Raw genomic sequence first — 26,866 nt, 5'->3', positions numbered from 1 at the left:
TAGTAGTCTAAGAAGAAGAAGAAGAAGAAGAAGAAGAAGAAGAAAGCAATGGTGCAACTGTGAAGGTATAATAAACAAGTTAATTGTTTCACTGTACAGTGTACAAGCTCATAATGCTTACTTACTCCCTGGCTTGCTCTCGATTTTCACCCCATGAGAAGCAATGTCCAAACTGAGAGTCTGCAAATTCATGTAAACCACCAGATGCAGCCACACTGAAGTAGCCCCAGACATTTTTTGATGATCTGAAGTTAAGTTCTTGTACTGTGCCAGAACTTGGTTTGAAGCCTAAAGAGAAGGGAGAAAAAACATTTCAGGTAAAATGTGAACCTTTTCAATAAACCTATTTGTTATTTACATTCCCAAGGCATGGCTTGGAGATTTTTCACCGATCATGTTGCACAACTGACGACGTAAGTGAATACCGTACAATGAGCAAACAACAATGAACATGGGTTAACTGTAACTACCATACTTTATTCGTCGTAAGTTCAACACTAATGCAAAACCAAACATCCACGTAGCACACTCAATAATTCCAGAATGAGATTTTCACTCTGCAGCGGAGTGTGCACTGATATGAAACTTCCTGACAGATTAAAACTGTGTGCCGGACCGGGACCCGAACTCGAGACCTTTGCCTTTTGCGGGCAAGTGCTCTACCATCTGAGCTACCCAAGTACGACTCACGCCCCGTCCTCACAGCTTTATTTCTGCCAGTACCTCATCTCCTACCTTCCAAACTTTACAGAAGCTCTCCTGCAAAGACCCCGAGTTCGAGTCTTGGTCCGGCACACAGTTTTAATCTGCCAGGAAGTTCCACATTCAATAACTGATTGTTGGGTGCAGTGAATGTACACCAAGTCTTCAATGTTTTTGCGAATCACCATGCCAAAAGTCTAACATGCACAGTTCTTATTTCAAATTTTACTCGACAGTTGCTTTCTTTGTCCCACCAGTCATCTTATGTGGTCTTGTCATTAGGAACTGCTGTGAAAATGTTTGAAGTTTCTTCATATTTTTTAGTGAAGGATGGTGCAAAAATTCATTGCAAGGCAGAGAGAAAGAGGTTTGCATAAAGAAAAACAGAACACAGGTAAACTGTCTATGCCTGACCAATTGTCTATGCCTGACCAGACCAATAAATGAAAATCATCTACGTTGGGACAATGAGCCAATTTTGTGAATACAGCTGTGTGGTCAAAGGTGCATGTGTTGGAGCTGGGGGGCTTCATTAACACTGCTGTCGACTGGTTCTGAATCATGTAGCATGTGAAACCTCCAGTTGTGCACCGGATTCCTCCAATTCTGAGATGGAAGGAGTCGAAAAATTGCCTGATGGTTGAACACACTATCAAAATGTCATCAGAATTAATATTACAGAATAGATACACAAGCTGGTATCGGTAATTAAAGAATTACTATACCTTCATCAGGATTTTCACTAGTTATCCGAGCAGCAATTACATGTCCCCAGGGCTGGGGCTTGTGCCGTGGATTATCAAAATCAATAGGTGAATCGCCCCATGGTGACTCGCCATATAAAAGACGAATGTCTTTGATCCGGTCTAATGGCAAACCCATAGCAATCTGCAAGTGGAAAACTATATTAATATGATATGAAGGTAACATATACCCACAAACAATCCACGAAATTGTGAGACTGTATTGAATTGCTAAGCCAATGTAATAAAAGTACCTGTAACTGAGCTGCAGGAAGATTCACATCTGCCACCATTTCTGTACATGGGTGCTCAACCTGCAGCCTAGGGTTCAGTTCTAAGAAGTAGTAATTGCCGTTTATGTCATAAAGATATTCCACAGTTCCTGCACTTACGTAGCCCACCATTTTTGCAAGTCGGACAGCTGCCTATTGAGAATTACAATAAACACCACATTATTATACACTTTTAGCACATGAGATGAGCCTTTAAACCACATTACTATACAAATATACAGGAAATGGCAAGCACATGAACCTATTAACAATAAATATAAATACCTCAATTTCACTATAAGTGTCGATTACTACGACATTACATTAATGGTAATACATTTTCAATGTACTAAAATAGAATTTGTTCTACTGATGCTGGGCATAATAAGTGGAAAAAGGGAAATGATAGCAAATAATAATAATAATAATAATAATAATAACAACAACAACAACAACAGTTACATTGCAGACCCATACACATTCCCTGATACACTTACATTTGGAATAACTTATCTGAAACCTAAAGATCAAGCAGACACAGCAAACCCAGCAAAATATCGCCCCATAACATGCCTACCAACAATATACAAAATATTAACTTCAGTCATTACACAGAAATTAATGACACATACAACACAGAACAAAATTATAAATGAAGAACAAAAAGGCTGTTGCAAAGGAGCACGAGGATGTAAAGAGCAACTGGTAATAGATGCAGATGTGACATATCAAGCTAAAACTAAACAAAGGTTGCTACACTACGCATACATTGATTACCAAAAAGCTTTTGATAGTGTACCCCACTCATGGTTACTACAAATATTGGAAATATACAAAGTAGATCCTAAATTGATACAGTTCCTAAACATAGTAATGAAAAATTGGAAAACCACACTTAATATCCAAACAAATTCAAATAATATCACATCACAGCCAATACAGATTACGCGTGCAATATACCAAAGAGACTCATTAAGTCCTTTCTGGTTCTGCCTTGCTCTGAACCCACTATCCAACATGCTAAATAATACAAATTGTGGATACAATATTACTGGAACACACCCACACAAAATCACACATTTGCTATACATGGATGATCTAAAACTACTGGCAGCAACAAATCAACAACTCTACCAATTACTAAAGATAACAGAAGTATTCAGCAATGACATAAATATGGCTTTTGGAACAGACAAATGTAAGAAAAATAGCATAGTCAAGGGAAAACACACTAAACAGGAAGATTACTTATTGGATAACCACAGCGACTGCATAGAAGCGATGGAAAAAACAGATGCCTACAAAAATCTAGGATACAGACAAAAAATAGGAATAGATAATACATATATTAAAGAAGAACTAAAAGAAAAATATAGACAAAGACTAACAAAAATACTGAAAACAGAACTGACAGCAAGAAACAAGACAAAAACTATAAATACTTATGCTGTACCAATATTGACCTACTCATCTGGAGTAGTGAAATGGAGTAACACAGACTTAGAAGCACTCAATACACTTACATGATCACAATGCCACAAATATAGAATACATCACATACATTCAGCAACTGAAAGATTCACATTAAGCAGAAAGGAAGGAGGAAGGGGATTTATCGACATAAAAAACCTACATTATGAACAGGCAGACAATTTAAGAAAATTCTTTCCAGATCGAGCAGAAACGAGCAAAAGACACAAAGCAATCACTCATATAAATACATCGGCTACACCACTGCAATTTCATAACCACTTTTACAACCCTTTAGATCACATAACATCAACAGATACGAAGAAAGTAAATTGGAAAAAGAAAACACTACATGGCAAGCACCAGTATCATCTAACACAGCCACACATCGATCAAGACGCATCCAACACATGGCTAAGAAAAGGCAATATATACAGTGAGACTGAAGGATTCATGATTGCAATACAGGATCAAACAAACACCAGATATTACAGCAAGCATATTATTAAAGATCCCAATACCACAACAGATAAATGCAGACTTTGCAAACAACAAACAGAAACAGTAGATCACATCACAAGCGGGTGTACAATACTAGCAAATACAGAATACCCCAGAAGACATGACAATGTAGCAAAAATAATACATCAACAGCTTGCCTTACAACATAAACTTATAAAACAACATGTTCCCACATACAAGTATGCACCACAAAATGTACTGGAGAAAGATGAATACAAATTATACTAGAACAGAACCATTATAACAGATAAAAACAACACCACATAACAAACCTGACATCATACTCACCAATAAAAAGAAGAAATTAACACAACTAATCAAAATATCCATACCCAATACAACAAATATACAAAAGAAAACAGGAGAAAAAATTGAAAAATACATCCAACTGGCTGAGGAAGTCAAGGACATATGGCATCAGGATAAAGTTGACGTTATACCAATTATACTATCAACTACAGGAGTCATACCACACAATATCCATCAGTACATCAATGCAATACAGCTACATCCAAACTTATATATACAACTACAGAAATCCGTAATTATTGATACATGTTCAATCACCCGAAAGTTCCTAAATGCAATATAACATATACCGTACAATTAAAAGGAAGTCATGCTTGATCAAGGTCCGCGTCACTTTCCATTTTTGACCAGACATAACGTCTGAGAAAAGAAAGAAATAATAATTAAGTAAATAAATAAAGAGGAATTTCAAGGATATTAAGAACGTTAAAGTGATCAGAAATTGGGAATTTATTCTGATCATTATCTCTCTAAAATTAAAATTTCTCTTCTTCATTTTACAATAAAAAAGAAAATCCAGGCAATAACTAGGCAATTCGAGTACAGGCAAAATTATATAAGATAACACTGAAAAATTTGCACAAGTTGTTGAACTAAGGAAAATTCAATCAAGGAAACTAATAAACTAAGATCCAAGACAGGAAGAAGGATAGCATCAGTCATATTTTTTTTAATCTGTTGCAATAAACAAATTAAGAAAAATTTACTACCGATGTTGCCCTTCCTCCTATCTTGGATCTCATGAAACTGGTCATGCAGCTTCCTGTTCCTGGTGGAAATAAACACTAAGAAAAATAAATTAAAGAGAGAGAACTGTTGACCAGTGCTTAACTTCAGGAGGAAAAATGTGTAGTACTGTTGATAGTCACACACAAATGTGACACACTACCTAGCTGTCAGAACCAATACTTCCCTCCTTGAGATGGAGAGAGTTATGGGTTGGGGAAGAGTAAAAAGAAAGAGCAAGTGAGTCAGGCCTTAGCATGAGTGTGACCTATCTGTGACTGGCATTAACTCTGAGAACAATTTAGTAAAACATTACTTACTTCAATTAACATCTTCAGCCATCTTAATTATTAATCCTTAAAATAATTTAGTTCAAGTAAATGAAGTGAGCCAAGAAATTATACCTTTTCCATATCCTCAAACACTTCAGGTTTGGCAATGACAGCAGGAGCCTCTTCAATAATCTTTTGGTGACGCCTCTGTATGGAGCAGTCTCGACCAAAAAGAGAGATTGCATTGCCGTACTGATCAGCCAGAAGCTGAACTTCCAAATGCCGTGCACATCGAGCCAGCTTCATAATAAAAATTGGTGATCCTGGAACTTCAGCTTGTACCTAAAACAACAATTTTATTTATAATTCAAATTAGACACAATATTTTTCTGCATGAGCATTCAGATGACTTTCAAAAATTTCTCTTGTTGTAGATAAGCAACATGAATTGCACAGTGATGAAAGGTTAAACATTGTGCTGGCCATCCTGGATGTGGTTACTACATGGGTAAATACTGGGCTATTTTCCAGGTCCCGCCTCAAGTAGACAATTTGCAAACACGTTGTATCACAACTGACCATGCAAATACATCGGAAGCAGACAGAAGGGATAAGCAGATTCCTCCATATGTGTAGATGCTTTAGCTTGTGTACAACAGTAAATTTATTAGGATACAGAAGCAAGTCCTTTTTGACAATGTTTCAACATGACAATCTCTCAATTTCCACTTGCACAGATATCAAATACAGATATTTGGCCAAACTTTGTTCCAGACTTTCCTTCATTCGAGCAATGTTTTCTGGTTATTGAACTCTTTGCAGATAGTTATGGCTTTTACTCATCACAGGGTTCACTTCGTGCCATTTTACCACCAAGTTTTGCATTACAGCCTTTTCTAGGGGTTTCATCAAAGAATTTCCAGTCTTTAACTCTCATGCAAACACTTCCACATGTGTATCTGCATACCACTTGATAAAGAACACATGCTACTTTAACTTCTGCTCCTCTCATTCACTCAAACATAATGACGTAGCAAAATACTCGGGACAGAGCAGGCGGAAGATGCATATGTGCAAACATGCGGCAGCAGCTGATTGGTGTATCAAACTCAAGTTTCCAAGGTTTTTTGTAATGGGCAGCTCTCCTGTTCATTAAGAATAGGGGCAATTCTACATCAGTCTTATTAGTACACAGTCCAGTCATATTATGTGACCTCCACTTATGTTCGATGTCAACAAGCAATAACCACTTGCAGACAGCAGGTGGTAGCACTAGCATGGGAGGTTACCTAAAGCACATCAGAGAAACACGGAAAACAGTGCAGTAGTTGTAATGCAGAGCGGAGTGATTGAGCAATATCTCTGACATCCAAAAAAGGTGCGATCATTGACTTTCAAACCAAGGGTGCAAGTATTCGCGAAACAGCTAAGTTTGTAAACTCTTCGCATGCCGCTGTGGTTGAAATGCACCGTTCATGGCAAAAAGGCATTATCCAAAACTAGTGCACGCATGCATCCGTGCATATTGCTGTTCGCTGGCGACGAATGCAACTGGACCTCCACTCAGTGGCAACGGCCTCTTCAGATGAATCACATTTTATCCTCCTTCGGATAGGTGGCTGCTGGAGTGAACGGCGTGAAACATCTGAAAGCAAACTCCCTACAACAATTGTCAGAAGGGTCCAGGCCATAGGAAGAAGGATTATGGTCTGGGGGGTTTTTTGTGGCGTTCCCTGGGTGATCTCGTCATTCTGGAAGACACAACTGATCAACACACACATGAATCTAACCTTGGAGACCAGTTCCGCCCCTACATGCAGGTTGTTTTTTCCTTGACATGATGGCATCTACCAGCATGACATTGCAATGTGTTGCACAGTTCACAGTGTACGAGTGTGGTCCAAAGAGCACCAGAATGAGTTTACTGCACCCCCTGGGCCACCAAACTTCCCAGAGTTAAATCTAATAGAGAATCGGTGGGACCATATCCATTGGGCTGTTCTTGCCATGGACCCTCAATCGAGAAACCTAATGCAGCTGGCCACAGTGCTGGAGTCGGCACGGCTCCATGTCCCTGCCAGCTCCTTCGGGAACCTCAACAACACACTCCCTGTGTTTCTCGCAGTGGTCTGCACTGCAAAAGGCAGTTATTCAGGCTTCTGACAAGTGGTCACATTAATGTGACTGGACCACGTATTTTCCAGGCCACTTTTATTTTCCCCACCCTGTATTTGCTAATCATACAAATTGTCATGTGCTTTCGTTTAGAAATAGACACATATGTGAACTCAATCCAAAGAAAGAAGTAACATGTTTTTACTGTTTTATTTTTATTTGTACCTGAAAAATATCGATTTAAAAAAGCCTCTGATTCAACAGCATGCAAGTAATCTACTGACTAAAATTATAAGAAAAATATCAGAAAATACTTTTTGCAACCCATAAATCAATAGTTTTGCTTATACTGCTTCACTTACCCGCAAGCACCTGTACACATAATGTTAAGACACTCTCTCTTAGGTCTCACGTACTGAAGGCGAAAACTTAGCCGTACAATAAAGGTGTCATTAACTCACCTGTCTAAAAAGATTTGGAAACTCTTCAGTATTTTCTGCTTTACGGATTCCTTTGCCGCCACCTCCTTCACTTGCTTTTATCATAACAGGAAATCCAATCCTCTGAGCTGCCTGTAACCCATCTTCTATCGTACTTACACAACCTTTCTTATACAGTTCTGATGAGATTTTTATCTTCTTTCCACCATATTGTGCTTTCAGCTCTAACAAAAAAAGTAGTATTCTTTATAATACGAAAACACACACTTTAACAAATCATCATTTATTAACTAAATGTTTCAGTTTTTTTGAAGAATTGCAAAAGATATCCAATTAGTATCTATATTTTTGGCAACAAAAAAGTAATACTAAACAGGGGATTACATAATGCCCACTAGTAGTTTTAAAACAGCTATACATTAAAAAAATGGTCCTTGTGCAAGTATAGATGCCCTACAAGCACTCTGACATAATGAGAAGGGAAGCACTTTTTTCTGTATTTGTAACCACAAGTGAGATCAGATAATATGTGGATGATATTCAAAATCTCAATAAAGATACTTCCTAAGTAAGATCTGTAGGGAAATGATACTAATACCTGTAAGTGAATAATAAATTCTCATTTTATTTTGCGAGAAGATTAGTAGTTATGCCACACCAACTATATCAAGAAACAAGAACGAATACTGAAGGCAGATACAGAGCCCCCTCCAGGATTTAAACAATCAGTATCTCAGTTCAACCCATGATCTGCCATACCTTGTCAGTACATGAAATCCTGTGATGCCAGTGGATCATTCAATTCCATATGACCATGAAAAGTGTTTAACAGCATAAATGATAACCCCACCAGATTTGCAGTATGCTTGGATAACACAGTGTGCAACTCTGAATTAAACAGAACACAGTCAAATACTATTAATCTAGGTATCTGAGATCGTGAAGGGATGTGGTTTAGATTTCTTGTAAATAATAAAAGAAATAGCTACTGAACATGGGAGTGTAATCCAAACAATTAATCATCACAAATTAAGTCAGCTAAAAAACAGAGCAAACTTTATAAACCAGAATAAACTGACCCTGCAGGTTATGAAAGCAAATAAGTCAGCAACAAAATTTTTAATCGTCTTAGTGGACACCTTTAATGAAATTTGTTATATATATTACAAGAAAGCAGAAACATCCCACTAAACCTAAAATACTGTGCAAGTGATATATATCACAACTAAATAATGTGAGAATCCTGATACAACTTTGATATGACAGGTCACCGATGTAATCCAACATGGGACATCATTTAAACAGGAGTAAACTGCCAAAAGAAAGCCAATCCCACTAGATTAATTAGACTAACATTTTGCTAAACCTCTTTCAGGACTCAACTAATAGGAAGATGTGAATAAAGTTGAAGCACTATAGAAAAAAATACAAATGTTAGTTTTAGATGAACTAACGTAACTAGTAGACAAATCAGTGACCTATCAAACAAACTCGGACCAACGCAAGAGCTGAAGATTATTACGCTATCTCACACTTTGTAACTGAAATATAATAGAAGAAATCTTAATGCCATTAACAAATATCATAAACAAGATGCCATATGAAAGTGTCTACACAGAATGCTTGAAAATCTCTACAGTTAAACCTATTTATAAAAATGACACCATATAATTAACAACTAATCTCAATTTTCCCCATTTCTAAGATGATTGAGAACTGTATGCAACAACAGTTTAGCCAGCATTGTGAACACAATAACTTCCTCAGTTCTGAACAGAACGGCCTCAGGCCTGGCTCTCTACCGTTAAAGCAGTTGAAAACATTATTGCAAAAGTGTATAACTGCTCTGAGAATTAGGCAATTAGTTCTGCAACGCAATTTTATTTGGGCACAGCCTCTGACACAGTCTCGCATAACACACAAATTAAAAACCTGCAACACTGCAGTCTTACACAAGTGATAGCAAGCAGATTGTCTGTGTACACAATCAAAAATCACAAAGTCGTTTAATCACAAAAGGAGTGCCTCAGAGCTCAGTTCTTGGACCCTTTTTATTTTATCATATTTCATGGCTGAGCTTCCCACACCACTGCCTTGTGGAACACTGCTCTACACATATAATAAACTAATTGCACAAGACAGTAGTGTGGAGGGGCCACAACTTAAAGAAGCAACAGCAATAGGCATACCCACAGCACACAGTTTAAGCAAAATACGCTGTATATAAATGATACAAAAACTGAAGACAAATTGTTCAATTTAAATGTTGTGAAACAGGAATATAAGTCAGTAAAATTTCTTCATTTTTATACTGACCAAGGACTTACATGGGAAACTAATACAGACAAACTGTGCAACAGATTCTTTCAGGTAGCATTTGTTCTTTAACAAATTCCCACAAAGTTCCCATACAGCCTGTCTGAATAAATTCAAAAATAAGACTGGAAATGGATTAAAAGTATTAAAAGTAGATAATACCATACAATGAAAGAAAATGCAATAGTGTACATATGCAATGTTGAGCAAGTCAATGTGTGATGTAGATGTAGTGTATAAAGTCATGTGTGTTCAATGTCTGATGTAGATGTAATGTATATAGCCATGTGTGTTCAATGTCTGATGTAGATGTAATGTATATAGCCATGTGTGTGAACATAATATGAAGTATTGCTATAATTATCTGAAATATGGTAACAATGTGCAAATCTAATGTATGAAGTATTTCTGCAGTTATAGTTGCAATGACATGTAGACTGCATGGAAAATGCTCAAAGATTAATAATCTATTCTATTCCATTCTTGAACATTGGATGAAGATTCAGTAACAGATATATTAAATTGTAATGTATATTTTCATAGGCTCCTGCCACCATAAATATATGCTATTAATGTAACTCCTGAGAAAAAATTTATTTAGCTGGCACCACCAAGTTTGGGAAACCACACCAGTTTCTGTGATTCAAATTCATATGTTCAAATGCACTTAGACCAGAATTTACAAAGACACAAATTTAATGTCTTCTGCAAATTTTCAAATTTAAAGCGTATTGCTGGTAGGCAACGAAAACCTAGGTAACTCCATCTGCCTGTGAAAACCTTATACTTCCAGTAACCAGTAGCTCTGTTTTATAAAGAGAGATTTGAAAGTGCATGGCTTTCACTAATGTGTCAAAAGTAGGCATCTAATACATAGCTGCACATGTAGCACTTTAACTGTATCACTTTATGTATTTTTTTTTTTAATCATTTTTGGTTCACCTGTAAAATTTAGCAAAATGGAGTAACAAAGTTTTCATTGCCTACCATCAATATGATACAACAAAGAGAACACCTTGCAATGACAAGTTTCCTTCAAAGAACTTGAGCATCCGAGTTGGTACATAGCTACACTTTTAGCATTGGTGGCAAAAAAAAGGAACAACAGTACACTGATTTGTACTGAATGGTGATATGTGGGAGATTTTCTTAACCTTCTCCCCTCCCCCAACTTACATTATAGCACATGATAAAAGTATGGTGTCGAACAGCAGAATGGCAATTATGTTCTAAAGACATTTAGAGCTCTATTGCTGAATTCTGTATAGCAATCTGCTACCTATGAAGAATCAGAATCTTGTGGGACCACCATGAATTGAATGGAAAGAAAATTACGCAGAAACAGAATGTAATGCAAGTTATTTGTTTTGTACAGATGTGTAAAAGTTTGGAAATAAAGCCAGGACAGACATAACAGTGCATTATTTAGCTATGATGAACTTCAAGCATGTATTTCTAAATTACCTTATCAACTGAGGCAAGCTAATAGTATACACACACTCGCATGGAAATATCAAGTTAAAATACACTTAATAAAATGACACAGTCTCCCAGGCAGTGTGTACCATTTGCAAGAACTTTTTTACAGCTACATGTGACATGGAAGAAAAGTTGCGAATACATGCAATTACACGACTGTTTTCATGGTGAACTCTACTCTTACATTAAGAAAAAAATGGCAACAGCTTCCGTATTTGATATACTTGCAAAGCACTTGAACAACTGGGAAGAAAACTGCAAAATGGTTTAAATCAAACTAGAATAGTTTGTTATGAAGATAGCCAAAGTACTTCTCCAACATTAGGGTTTACTGGAATGATCAAGACATCTCTGGTAAATGTGACTGAACGGAATACAAATTGATTCCTATTTCTATAATCTAATAATGTTGTGAATATAATAGAGGGAAACATTCCACGTGGGAAAAAATATATCTAAAAAAGAAAGATGATGAAACTTACCAAACAAAAGCGCTGGCAGGTCGATAGACACACAAACAAACACAAACATACACACAAAATTCTAGCTTTCGCAACCAATGGTTGCCTCGTCAGGAAAGAGGGAAGGAGAAGGAAAGACAAAAGGATATGGGTTTTAAGGGAGAGGGTAAGGAGTCATTCCAATCCCGGGAGCGGAAAGACTTACCTTAGGGGGAAAAAAGGACAGGTATACACTCGCACACACACACATATCCATCCACACATACACAGACACAAGCAGACATTTGTAAAGGCAAAGAGTTTTTCAGCCAGAGATGGGAACTTTAAGTGTGAGGCCTTTGGGGGTGATGCCAAATGTCAGACAAGCCTGAGAAAATAAAATATGGGAGTGTAATCTGGCTAGGGCGAAGGCATGTTTGCGGAGGGAATGTAAATAAAACTTAATGGGGTCGTTGTGAAGGTGTTGTGAGGGTGACATGGTACTAGAAGGTGGAAAGTGGAACACGAGGCTGAAATGAAAATGAGAATAAATATGAAAAAATATATGGGGAGAGATAAAGGTAAAATTAGAAAGCAAATGGAGATCTGGTGTGAAAAAAGGCGAAAAAGGGTTGGTTAGGGCTGGGCTATGTTGATCCTGTGGTGAACTTGTGTAGGTAGATAATGATGTGCATAAAGGTTAGGTGGTTGTGTTGCCGCCAAAACACGTTAAAGGGTGGAGAAATTCGGGAAAATTTCGAAAAAACTACGTGAGGATGTATTAAAAGGAGTGGTTTGGTGGTGGCAGATTATGGAAATGAAGCTAACAATTGTTTGATGAAGAAATAATGACGTTAAAACCTGTGGGAAGCGGCTAAAAATGATCGGTGATGTGAGAAAAACGGAAATGGAAATAAAGCAAAAGTTATTAAAACTGCCGAAAGGGTTGTTTAATAGCTGAAAGGAACTTTTTGTGGACTGGAAACGGTGGATTTTATAGCAGCAAAGCGGAAAAAAAAATTTTTTTGGTTATGGTTTGGAAGTGATTTACGTATTATTACGTATTATTGAGTGTATATCGACGGGATAAAATTGTATACTGGATTACGGTAAAAAAGGAGAAGGTGAATAGAAAGTGATGGCAAAAACAGAAGGAGGAAATAAGACGACAGAAAAGACTTCGAAATGTAACAGTGACAATAACAATAACGATAACAATAACAAACGTGATTGTTGGCTTCAAATTAATGATATGAATATAATAGAGGGAAACATTCCACGTGGGAAAAAATATATCTAAAAAAGAAAGATGATGAAACTTACCAAACAAAAGCGCTGGCAGGTCGATAGACACACAAACAAACACAAACATACACACAAAATTCTAGCTTTCGCAACCAATGGTTGCCTCGTCAGGAAAGAGGGAAGGAGAAGGAAAGACAAAAGGATATGGGTTTTAAGGGAGAGGGTAAGGAGTCATTCCAATCCCGGGAGCGGAAAGACTTACCTTAGGGGGAAAAAAGGACAGGTATACACTCGCACACACACACATATCCATCCACACATACACAGACACAAGCAGACATTTGTAAAGGCAAAGAATGACTAAATTTGCAAAATACTATTAACAACATTAAAACATTACAAAATACCAAGAATATGCTGTTTGACAACATTGCTGTTGAACCTGTTGAGTTTATGAATAAAATTGAACGTCTCTCATTCAAGAAACTGAGAGTAAGGACAAAATATACTAAACAAAATAAAAAGCAGCGAACATGAAAAAAGTGTCAAAATGGTAGGTATACTGAAGCAGTAGTGCAGAAGTTTTCCCAAAGCGTACAATATTTTCCCCATTTTTCAAGCTGGTAGACAAATTAAGAACCCACAATCATTAGTCATAAACATTGAGATAGCTCACTTATTCATGTTATGCCTTACAAATATTACATTTCTATATCTAGTAGAACTTAAGTGAGAAGTTCAGACAAGAAGAGAATAGAAGCTCTTGAAATGTGGTGCTACATAAGGAAGTTGAAGATTATATGGATACATCAAATAACTAATGAGGAGGCACTGAGAGGAATTAGGCCAAAAAGAGTTCAGATTCAATTGGATGTAGGTTAACAACATAACGAAAATATAGATTACTACTTATCATAAAGATCACACGTAACGTTGCAGGCAGGTGCAACAAAAAGACACTTACACATTAGCTTTCAGCCACAGCCTTCATCAGTAAAGAAACCTCTCTCTCTCTCTCTCTCTCTCTCTCTCTCTCTCTCTCTCTCTCTCTCTCTCTCTCTCTCTCCCCCTCTCTCTCTCTCTCTCTCTCACACACACACACACACACACACACACACACACACACACACACAGGTTCATACAAGCAGGCACACCTCGCACACACAACTGCCATCTCTGGCAGCTCGGACTGGAATGCAACTGCCACACAGAATGGAAGTAGCAATCTGGAGATGGCACGGAAGGGGAAGGGATAGCAGGGCCTGAGGTGGGGTGGAAGGGAGGGGGGGGTGGGGAGGGGAGCACTGTCTGGTGGAGTGTGCAGGGACTAGACTGCAAACAGCTACAGTGTCGCATGATTGTGGGGCAGGGAGGTAGAAAAGGGGGAGGAGGGGGAGGTGCAAGAAAGGAGAAGTTTAAGGAGGGAGAAAAAAAAATTACGGGTGGGTGCATTGGCAGAGGCCGGCACAAAAAGAGGGTGGGGGATGAGAACAGGGAGAAGGTGATAGGACATAGGAGGTGTGAACTGTTGGGTGCTGGGTGCAGGGGCAGTAGGTTACTATAGGTTGAGGCCGGGATAATTACAGGAGTGGAGAATGTGTTGTAAGGATAACTGTACAGTTCAGAAAAGCTGGTGGTGAAGGGGAGGATCCAGATGGTTGAGTTTGTAGGTTACATCAGTTTTGCTGCGATGAAGAGTCTTGTGCAGGATATACTACTGTGGAGAGCTGCATCAAACAAGTCTTCAAACTGAAGACCGCCACAGCCACAGCCACAACCACCACCACCACCACCACCACCACCACCAACTTATTATTTTAATGTAGTACAAAAAATGTATTAAACAAGCAAGAAAACTCACCACTTCCAGACCATGCAAGTGTTGGAATGTCTGCAGTCTGAGCAACAATACTAGAGGCTATTTTGTCACCCAGTGCCCACATTGCCTTCTCTGGTGGACCTATGAAGGTTATGTTGTGTTTGTGCAGCAGCTCTGGAAGCTTTGGATTCTCTGAGGCATGACCCCACCCTGCCCAAACAGCCTGAACTTGTGTTCGCATAGCTATGTCAACAATCAGCTCAACATTTGCATAATTGTTGTTGTTAGTACCTCCAGGTACAGGTACATAGTGGTCTGCCATTTTTATGTACTCAGCATTCGCTGGAAAAGAAAAAAAAAGGTCACCATGAATAAGGAACAATGAAATCTACAACAACAATCAAATTGTTCGATCTGTGAGAGTTTTTCTGCTGTCAAATACCACGTTACAATCAGTCATTATAGTAACCAAGTAATACACAAAACCAAATTCAAGTAACACAAATATGGCTCTATTCATAAACCTCTGAAGAATAACGGAAATAAGCATCTTGTGACTCCGCACGTAATGATGCAAACAGAATGTGCAACATACGTGATATACAGAACAACTGATGTGAGCGGTACAAACTAAAAAAACATAGTGAGTCATTGTTGGTCTGCGTTTATTTAGGCGCGAGTCACCGATAGATGGCAAGGCAGAGACCGTCCTGTGTGCACACTTCCTACAGGCTGCCTTAGTGGCCGGCCTGCACTGATACAGTTGACAGTAGATTTAACTACATACTGCAGTGACATTACACTCAGTACACTCACACTCACGTGCACAAGTAGCAGGATGTAGCTATCTTTCATGCATTGAAGCTGAAATCATCCTTGAAAATTTATTACTACAAACTATATTAAATAATTGTGTGCAACACAAAACAGATCTCTCATAATGATTCTACTTTCACTGTCAATTGACAAGAGTTCTGTACTTGTAAGTGCCTCCACACCAGCCAAAGAGATACGAATGAAAACAAATAAGTGTCATCCAATAATGTAAAATCAGTCAATAAAGATGGGTGAGAGAATTGAGACTTAACGCAATTGTGACTTCTGATAAGTCTCTTGTGTATATACACTGACTGGCAAGAAAAGCAACACCTCAATTCCTTACAAAAACTGAAATGATGTGCACTAGTGTAAAATCATTACCAATAAATGAAGCGAAAGGCACAACATGCTCCAGAAGAATTTCCTCCGCATATTGATGTGCGGTAAGGCTACGATGCTCCACGAAGATCGAATCCGTCCTTGCGGCTGTATTGATTCCTACCCATCCCAGCACAGAACCAACCTGAAAAGGCATCCTAGATGAGACTGTGCAAGTGGAACATCTTTCCCATGGCCTTCTTCAGACACTCTCTCTTCCGTCAGGTGATTGGAGGCCAAATCGTGACCCATTGGTGAACAACACTTGATCCCATTATTGTACTGTCCAGCCAAGATGTTCCCTTGCAAAACGTAGTCAAGCTGTGCAATGATATGTGGTGGGTCCAGGACCTGTAGCAGGTCTTCCAGACTGAAGATGGGCTTCTTCCAGTCTTCTTCGAACAATTGCTCACTAACATTGAACCCCTGAACCTGGTGGAGTCGTTTTCGCGCTTCACTAGTGTTGGTTCGACGGCTCCAGTTGTAAGAAGCGGTCATCTCTCTCCGCTGTTGCTCTTCTCAGGCCTGTTCCTGGTCTCCTTGCAAAATCACCAGTTTCCCTGGACCTTCGTACAGATCTGGAAATCGTGAAAGGTGTAGTCCCCTACACTTCTGCAACGTAATGCATGCTACGGACATCTTCCACCAAAGCAACAACTTTTGCAGCTTGTTCAGGGCTTAACAGCAAGTTTACTCCAGAAAGCTGATTACAACAATCACAAAAAGACCCTACAAACATGTGTGATTGAAAAAGGAACAATTCAGGGTACAACAATAAGCGCTAAAAGAGCGGGAAAACATTACTTGCTCACATTCAATGATGTCTTTTCCAGGTTGCATGGAAAAAAACAATTGAGGCTGGTGCAATAAACAATCAACACTTCATTGTTGCTCACAAGCAAGGCCAATAACATAACCCTTCTCAAAAAACTGAAGTGCTTCACTTCGATGAAATAGATAATTCAATAATTACACATCATTTATTGGATGTTGCATTTTTCATGCCAGTCAGTGTATATACACAACTTAGTGGACAGAGCATCTGCCAAATGAGCACGTGACCCTGATTGAATTCCAGTCCATCACAAATTTTCAACTTTCACCACTGACATAAATCAATGCCCACTAGCAGCTAAATGCTATTAATTCCTTTGTGCAATAATAATAATTATAATAATGAGTACGAAAATTTTGTTTATGATTCATAGCCTCTATGTTCCATACATTATTTGTATACACAACAGTCATACATACTAGCTGGTTGTCCATTTTTTTTTTAAACTAAAAAACAGTCTCACGCTCAAGAGGCCATTCCCTTGACATAACGGCAGTGACAGGTGTCCCGACAATGGTGTGTCCAACAATACTGGACACAGGAGTGGCATCACGTCAACTTTTTGGACAAGTTTCAGTTCTGCATACAGTAACAGGATGTATGTATCCATATGTTGTCACATTTTAATTGTCATCATCATTTGGGACCAGCTCCTATCCTAGTCTGATCTTATGGAGCACCATTTGGCACAAAACACAGTCACATCTGGTTCGCATAGTCTGAAAACTGGACAGCAGACATTACCTTTTAGGGGCAGTGGCTGTGCTCAATCTCTGACATCTTCACAATGTTTTCTTTCAACAGGGTAACATAAGACTGCATGTTGGTAATTCTCCAGAGGATGGGTGGCCAAGATTTCAGCTCATGGGCCATGCCCAGGCCCAAGTGCAAAGTGCTCCGCCTCACTTTACGTTTCCCCCACCACCACGCCACGCTGTCTGAATGCAAGAAGCGAGAAGATGGAGAAAACAGCGAATGTGCTGCATTTAAATGGTCGTAGAGTCACATTGCATGCGACTTTGTTTTGTATTTCACACTTCTCAACAGCACAGATCACAAACAAAATAAGTTTTCACTATTAATTAATTGGCTTGCAGAAGACAAAATATAGTTTTTATCTGGTACAAACTCTCAGCACATGCACATACACACAAAGTTTAACACAGGTTCACATTCAAGTTGCCAAGTAAACATGACTTGTTTAGTTTCATAATTTAAAAAAAAGGTCCATCACACAAAGAGGTCAACTGAAATATAGAACTTCTGCAATCTCATTATGGAGACTTGGAAAATTCATCTGAGGAAATTGTTGTAGATGTCCTGGACAGTTTTAACGTGAAAAGATTTATCACTGAGACTGAAATTACTTTGCAGATCGATCAGTCACATCTGCACATGCACAGGACACTTTCAACTGAAACAGCAAACGGTCTTGAAAACAGCTCGAAAAGAGATGTAAGACTGACAGTGTCCTCAAAACCTTGCAAGACCACAATGAATTCTTCAAATCTCGCACTTTCTTTAACACCAGTGAGCTCTGGGAACTGAACTGTCTTTGTCAAAATGTGTCTGTTCAACATTGTGATTTTCTTTTTAAATGCACCCCCATCGAATCAGATAGAAGTTACCTTGCAATGTTTTACTGTGGGCATTGTGCAAACAAGACCACTTACAAAGGCAAAGTCTGCAATCCATTCCAGATGTTCGAATTTTTCATTCATCCATTCCTTTCTTCATAAACTCAACAACGGTGAGCTTTAAATTAAAAAATCATTCCGGCATGTCCTTGACCTAACCAATGTACTTTCCAGTACTATATGAAGTCTCCACACTCTTTGTTCATTTCCACTGAAAACCATTGGAACAATGGATGCGACTTCAGGAATTTTACTAGTAGCACCACAAAATCTTTTGAAGTGCTCCATGCCTGCAAATTTAGTACTTATTGATGAACAGAACAATGAATTTAATTGTAATTTTTTGCTCTTTCATTGACATCTGAAAGTTTAAATTCTCTCTGCACTGTACTGTAATTTCGTTTCATAGCAAATAAGTAGTACCCATCACTTATTTGAATTGAGAATTCTCAGCCCTGTCTTCTGTCATTCCCATTAATTTTAAAGAATTGTGGCAACAGACTGCTAAACTGCCTCTTTTTGTGCAAATATCCACTGCACCCGTGAACATCCTTCATATCATGGAGAAAGAGCATAAGGCAAACACTGCTGACACCACAATTCTGCCAAACTCACAGAGTTGTGCCAACAGAAGAATGTCACACTGCAATGCTAAGTGAAATGTCACCCTGTTCCAGGTACTTGCGAGAAAGACTGAGCTAACCCAAGTGACAGGCTGGGCTTTGGCATGCCTGCGGCCCGCACATGCTGCATGTGTGAAGTGTGGCATGCTGTGGCCAGCCCTGCTCTAGAGTTTGATATGTAGTATAGTCTTCAATGACATTTATCCCTGTTACTCCTGCACATTTTCTGTTGCTATCTATCCATCTTACATTTCATCGTCTCCTTCATTTTCTATTACCTCTTACACTTACAACCCAGAAAAGGACTTCCTTGGTCCTTTTATTACCCATATTCTTGGTTACCATCTCCCTCCCTCCCCTCCATTTCATTTTCATTACAGCTGTAATTATGTCTTCCACTCCATTATGTTCCTTGATCAATCTGGTTTTTTCTTCTTTTTTTTTTGTCTCTTTAGTGATTCCCAATGTGTATCTCCAGATTGTTTGTTGCGCAACCATCAGATTTTGCATCAGCAGTCCTTGACTCACTGCTGTAAGTCATACCAGTTACAAACTTTTCTTTTTGGGCACATTCAAACTTCCATTTTGAAAATTATGTTTGGTTACCAGAAACTCTCCAAATCATTTTTACTCTTTATGTTTATTTATTTTCTTGTCCTGTCAGTCGTCATATTAAACTACTTTGAATTCTAAAAACATTTCAAATTGTTCTACAACTGTATTATTAATTTTTACTATTTTCTTTTCAAATTATCAATACATTATTTTTGGTTTTATTATTATTGCGTTTTACCCTTTTTTCCAAATCTTTTCTATAAAGATCCATCCACTGTTAAAATTTATCTGGATTTGATGTCAACAGTACATCAAAATGAAGGTCGTTCGGATTTGTTCCATGAACTCACATTTCTCCTTTTTTGCAGTTTAATAATATGGAAACACCATCTAGGGTTATCACAAGTAGTTTTGGTAATGTGGACTCTTCTGTCAATTCTGAATTTCCCAGTATTTTGATAAATTCTGATGGAATCCATGGCACTGACTTATTCAGGGTGAGTCACCTAACATTACCGCTGGATATATTTCGTAAGCCACATCAAATACTGACGAATCGATTCCACAGACCGAATGTGAGGAGAGGGGCTAGTGTAATTGGTTAATACAAACCATAAAAAAATGCACGGGAGTATGTTTTTTAACGCAAACCTACGTTTTTTTAAATGGAACCCCGTTAGTTTTGTTAGCACATCTGAACATATAAACAAATACGTAATCAGTGCCGTTTGTTGCATTGTAAAATGTTAATTACATCCGGAGATATTGTAACCTAAAGTTGATGCTTGAGTACCACTCCTCCGCTGTTCGATCGTGTGTATCGGAGAGCACCGAATGACGTAGGGATCCAAAGGGAACCGTGATGGACCTTAGGTACAGAAGAGACTGGAACAGCACATTACGTCCACATGCTAACACCTTTTTATTGACTTTTTCACTGACGCACATGTACATTACCATGAGGGGTGATGTACACGTACACATGTGGTTTCCGTTTTCAATTACAGAGTGGAATAGAGTGTGTCCCGACATGTCAGGCCAATAGATGTTCAATGTGGTGGCCATCATTTGCTGCACACAACTGCAGTCTCTGGCGTAATGAATGTCGTACATGCCGCAGTACATCTGGTGTAATGTCACCGCAGGCTGCCACAATACGTTGTTTCATATCCTCTGGGGTGTAGGCACATCGCGGTACACATTCTCCTTTAACGTACCCCACAGAAAGAAGTCCAGAGGTGTAAGATCAGGAGAATGGGCTGGCCAATTTATGCGTCCTCCACGTCCTATGAAATGCCCGTCGAACATCCTGTCAAGGGTCAGCCTAGTGTTAATTGCGGAATGTGCAGGTGCACCATCATGCTAATACCACATACGTCGATGCATTTCCAGTGGGACATTTTCGAGCAACGTTGGCAGATCATTCTGTAGAAACGCGATGTATGTTGCAGCTGTTTGGGCCCCTGCAATGAAGTAAGGACCAATGAGGTGGTCGCCAATGATTCTGCACCATACATTTACAGTCCACGGTCGCTGTCGTTCTACCTGTCTGAGCCAGCGAGGATTGTCCACAGACCAGTAATGCATGTTCCGTAGATTCACTGCCCCGTGGTTTGTGAAAACCGCTTCATCGGTAAACAGGTAGAACTGCAACGCATTCTCTGTTAATGCCCATTGACAGAATTGCACTCGATGATTAAAGTCATCACCGTGTAATTGCTGATGTAGCGACACATGAAACGGGTGAAAGCGATGACGATGCAGTATGCGCATGACACTACTTTGACTCAGTCCACCGGCTCTCGCAATGTCCCGTGTACTCATGTGTGGGTTCATGGCAACAGCAGCTAACACACCAACTGCACCCGCTTCTCCTGTGACGGGCCTGTTACGGACCCGTTTGCGTGCTACGACCATACCTGTTGCATACAGTTGGCAGTAGATGTTTTACAATGTGCGGCACGTTCGATGCTCTCTGTCCGGGTACCATTCTGCATACACCCTGCAGGCTTCAGCTGCATTTCGTCGACACTCGCCATAGATGAGTATCATCTCCGCCTTTTCAGAGTTCGAATACACCATGGTCACAGTTCCTACAACACTACACTATCACAGACGTCTGGTAACGCGGTGTACTACAGTTGGTCTGCATGCGGAGACGAATGCAGAATAACAATAGCAGCAAGCGCTACATGCGGACACTGCGACAGCTAGACCAAATGACAACAGTGCACTACAGCCACACTCGTAAACACGGTCGTCATCGTAAACATGTCCCTGCAGATGCTGCTCGCCGACCGTGGCCCGTGTTTGTTACAACACGCAACTGAACGTCAGAGGTTTCAATATCTCCGGATGAAATTAACATTTTACAATGCAACAAACGGCACTGATTACGTATTTGTTTATATGTTCAGATGTGCTAACAAAACTAACGTGGTTCCATTTAAAAAAACGTAGGTTCGTGTTAAAAAACATACTTCCGTGCATTTTTGTATGGTTTGTATTAAACAATTACACTAGCCCCTCTCCTCACGTTTGGTCTGTGGAATCGGTTCGTCAGTATTTGATGTGGTTTACGAAATATATCCAGCGGTAACGTTAGGTGACTCACCCCGTATATTTTATATCTTTCTGTATACAAATATAGGTTTGTATGGACAATTTTGTGACAGTCATTCCAACAGATTTTGCTGAAACTGAGTAAAAAGCTTTCTCAAAATTTATGAATCCAGAACAATTGGCAAATTGCTCTGTTTTACAATTCTGTTAAAAACTTTCACATGGTCCATTGTACTATATTCACTTTTCTAAAGCCAATCTGTTTCCTTCACACTCAATATTGCAATATGGAAGAGTCAGCACAGAATATACTTCCTACGTGTGACTTTTCCATCCAATTAGCGAACATTCCTGACACCCTTAACATCAAAATATGCCATCATCATTCAATCAATGAACCTGGTTGATCAAACAACTCAACAGTTTACTAACAAGGGAACCTCCCCATTGCACCCCCCTCAGATTTAGTTATAAGTTGGCACAGTGGATACGCCTTGAAAAACTGTACACACATCAATTGAGAAAACAGGAAGAAGTTGTGTGGTACTGTGAAAAAATAAGCAAAATTTACAAACTGAGAAGTCCATGGGCCACATAGGCAACATCATGGACAATGTGAGCTCAGGAGTGCTGTGGTCCCGTGGTTGCGTGAGTGGCTGCTAAACGAGAGGTCCTTGGTTCTAGTCTTCCCTCGAGTGAAAATTTTACTTTCTTTATTTTTGCATGGTTATTATCTGTCCGTTCGTTCATTGACATCTCTGTTCACTGTAATAAGTTTAGTGTCTGTGTTTTGCGACCGCACCGCAAAACCGTGCGATTAGTAGGCGAAAGGACGTGCCTCTCCAATGGGAACCGAAAACATTTGATCGCACGGTCATAGGTCAACGGATTCCTCGACAGGAAAACACATCTGATGTATTCTATACGACACTGGTGACGGCATGTGCGTCACATGACAGGAATATGTTGTCGACCCACCTAACTTGTACACTTGGCGAATGGATAAAAAGATTCTTCTACCTTGCCCGATTTAGGTTTTCTTGTGGATGTGATAATCACTCCCAAGAAAGTGATGAAAACATAAGAGTTTGTCACATAAACTGAAAATAAAAAAATTAAACTTTTCACTTGACGGAAGATTTGAACCAAGGACCTTTCGTTCCGCAGCTGCTCACATTACCACGAGACTACGGCGCTCCTGTGGTCCCACTGTCCTTGATGTTGCCTATCTTGCGCATGGGCTACTCAGTTTGCTTATTTTTTCACAGTTCCACACAACTTCTTCCTGTTTTCTCAATTGATCTGTTTTCAGTTTTTCAAGGCCTATCCACTGTGCCAACTTATAATTAAATCTGAGGGGGGTGCGATGGGGAGGTTCCCTTGTAAGCAGAGAATTATCTAACTTAAATCATTTAAGAAGAATTTTACAATTCAACAAATAGTTGAGGAGCTGAGTCATCAATAGGAATATAATCAAGACTGAGAACAATGGTAGATTTTGGACCAATGCTTCTTCACACACCCACATGCACCTACTTGGTTATGTCATCTTGGATGAATACATTGTATTGGCACTGCAGTTTGACTGGGGTTAGGGGAGAGTCAGGTGAAGGGAGTGAGGAAAATCATAACTACAATCCCTTCCACCACCTCCAAATGATACTGCACCATCCACCAATACAAGTTATATCCTAGCACAAGGTGTGCAACTCTGCTTCTGCTGTTTGCCGATACATGGCGACAATGGTAAGTAGCGGGCGAAAGAAAAAGATAACAGATGTCAGGCAGTTAGCTTGGACCTCGGTCAACAAAACCTCATTAAAACATTAGTTGATTTGTGTCTGCATCATAAAATTGTTCTTGATTCAAAATGTCAGTTTACGAGCCTAATTCTTGTCATTTGTGGGAGGTGTTACTGGTTTATTTCAATATGAAGAAAACAGCAGCTGAGTCTCATTGAATGCTCTCAAATATGTATGGTAAGGACACTGTTAAAGAATGTGTCATGAGTGGTTTCAATGCCTCAAGAATGGTGATTTTAATGTCGTAGACCAGCGTAGTGATGGAAGAAAGAATGTTTTTGAAGATGCAGAATTGGAGACATTGCTGAGCAAAGACTCGCATCAAACTCAAGAAGAATTGGTACAATTGGTGGGAGTGACACAGAAAACCATTTCAAAATGTCTCACGGCCATAGGCATGATTAAGAAAAAAGGAACTTGGGTCCCGTGTGAGCTGAAACCAAGAGACATTGAACGGCATGCGTGTGTTTGTGAACAGTTGCTTCAGAGGCAAAAACGGAAGGAATTTCTGCATCGCAGTGTGACCGGGGATGAAAAATGGGTTCATCATGATAACCCTAAACGCAAAAATCATGGGGATATCCCAGCCATGCTTCCACGTCGACGGCCAAACCGAATATTCACAGTTCCAAGATCACACTCTGTATTTGGTGAGATCAGCTCGGCGTCGTGTACTATGAGGTGTTAAAACCAAGTGAAACAACCACAGGTGCTCATTATTGAATGCAATTAATCCATTTGAGCAGAGCATTAAAAGACAAACAGCCACAATACAGTGAGAGGCACGATAAAGTGATTTTGCAGTACGACAACGCTCGACTCCACATTGCAAAAGAGGTCAAAACGTACTTGGAAACATTAAAATGGAAAGTCCTGCCCCCACAGGCCGTATTCTCCAGACATTGATCCCTCTGACTATCACCTGTTTAGATCAATGGCGCACGGCCCGGTGGACCAACACTTCTGATCCCATGAAGAAGTCACAAATTGGATTGATTCGTGGGTCGTTTCAAAAGATAAAACAATTTTTTTTACCCGGGATTCATACACTGCCCGAAAGGTAGGAGAAGGAAGAGGCCAGCGATGGAAAATACTTTGAATGATACATGTGTAACCAACTTGTTTCATTAATGCCTCAAATGTTGGGGAAAAAATGGTAGAAGCAAAGTTGTAACCATGTAGATCATTACACGACACTTACACCAAATCTCATGCCACATGGGTCAAACACTGTTGACTCAGGTGTAGGAACCAGCACTACACAACCTTTTACCATCACTGGTTTATGCTATTCTATCAGTGCAGAGCCACCTGTGAAAACAGTCAATCATTTAGCAGATCTGCTGTATTTCTCCACACAATTTGTGTGCGCATTACAACCAGCTGTCCACCCAAATGAAAGGCCATTATCGAAGTGAGATGAAGAGCCCAAGAGCAGAGTTTACCACCCAGTGGTGTACATGTTGTCAGGCACAAAATGCTCAGTTACAATGGATGCTTCACAATCTCTGTCATTTTTATCTCTCCCCGCTCCCCAATGCCAGGTTCTCTGAATTACATAGGCAGGAACTATCCTTCAATCCTGTTACCCTTCTGGCATCAATCTCTGCTAGCCTCTAATTCAATCACTTGCTGTGCCAACACAATATAGTTAGCTGGGGCATTGGAACTGTACATGTGCATGTGCATGTGTGAATGAGGATTCATCCGAAAAGTAATAACGTTCTCAGTCTTCTTTATGTGTCTATCGAAGAATCAGCATCTCAACCATGTGGGTGAGTTATCACTCTTACTCCATAAACTGTTTATATTCCAACAAGGAATTTTCATTACCATATTTATCTAGTTTAGATGTACATGGTACCTTTAAGGTCCTCCGGTGTCACCATCACTACAAAGCGGACAGCACGTTCATTTTTAAACATCTCGTAAGACCAACGTCGTATAGATCTCATGCATTTCACAGCTGCGATTCCATTGTTTGCTATCAGCACCTGCAAAATTTGTTAACTTTTAAATATATGATAGAACTACAACATTTTACAACAGAAAATTATATAAAAAATATGATGTTTTTATATAAAACAAGTGCTACAGAACCATTAAAAATGAGCCAAATGTAACACCAGCAATATCAACTAAATGTAAAAAACAAAAAAGTGTGTGTGTGTGTGTGTGTGTGTGTGTGTGTGTGTGTGTGTGTGTGTGTGTGTGTGTGTGTGTGAGAGAGAGAGAGAGAGAGAGAGTTAAAACAAGAAAGTCATCACATATTGACCCATGAAGTTCCAGGAATGGCTCAAGAAATGCAACATGAAAACATGAAGATACTCATTAGGCCTATGTGTTAACAATAAACCGCAGTTTTATCCAAAGGAAAATTCACTTGAGAAAACTACAACATAATGGATCTTCCCTCGTCAAAACATTGGGTCCCTCTCATCCTGGATCTGAATGACATTCTCTTCCTTTTTAATCCTCTCCAAGACACAAACTGATAGTTTCATAAGCTAGGATAGTGCCATGTACTTTTGTATGTAACTATTGGCAGTATTCAATATTTGCCTCCTAATGACAAGCAGTGGCCAGCCATTCTGGCACCCCAAACCATCACAGTCTAAGTATGCCTGCTATTCCACTAACAATGCGCACTGCTAGATTGCAATCACCACAGAAATGTGATACACACAAGACTATCAGATAGCTGTGTACAGTCCACTTCTACCCGTATTTGCATCATAGCCCAGTTCAAAGTTACTGTCATTCTGTTATTGTGGCATTAGGTGTC

The 26,866-nt window shown here is 39.3% G+C and overlaps 1 protein-coding gene across 3 annotated transcripts in view; it reads right to left on the bottom strand.

The window, feature by feature from the left end:
- The window catches only part of LOC124712504 (acetyl-CoA carboxylase), a 433,982-nt gene that overhangs the window by 114,170 nt on the left and 292,946 nt on the right, over nt 1-26,866 (bottom strand). For all 3 annotated transcript variants that reach the window (XM_047242805.1, XM_047242803.1, XM_047242804.1), the window contains exons 4-10: nt 25,946-26,075; nt 14,913-15,212; nt 7,593-7,795; nt 5,149-5,358; nt 1,700-1,870; nt 1,428-1,590; nt 126-288 (exon numbers count right to left, since the gene is read on the bottom strand). In XM_047242805.1, the coding sequence (XP_047098761.1) occupies nt 126-288; nt 1,428-1,590; nt 1,700-1,870; nt 5,149-5,358; nt 7,593-7,795; nt 14,913-15,212; nt 25,946-26,075 (1,340 nt within the window). The remainder of the gene's footprint in view (nt 1-125; nt 289-1,427; nt 1,591-1,699; nt 1,871-5,148; nt 5,359-7,592; nt 7,796-14,912; nt 15,213-25,945; nt 26,076-26,866) is intronic.

This window comes from Schistocerca piceifrons, chromosome 8, assembly GCF_021461385.2.
Source record: "Schistocerca piceifrons isolate TAMUIC-IGC-003096 chromosome 8, iqSchPice1.1, whole genome shotgun sequence".
Classification (NCBI taxonomy): Eukaryota; Metazoa; Arthropoda; class Insecta; order Orthoptera; family Acrididae; genus Schistocerca; species Schistocerca piceifrons.
The sequence above is the reverse complement of the archived record's forward strand: the minus strand, read 5'-3'. Positions and strand labels throughout refer to the sequence as shown.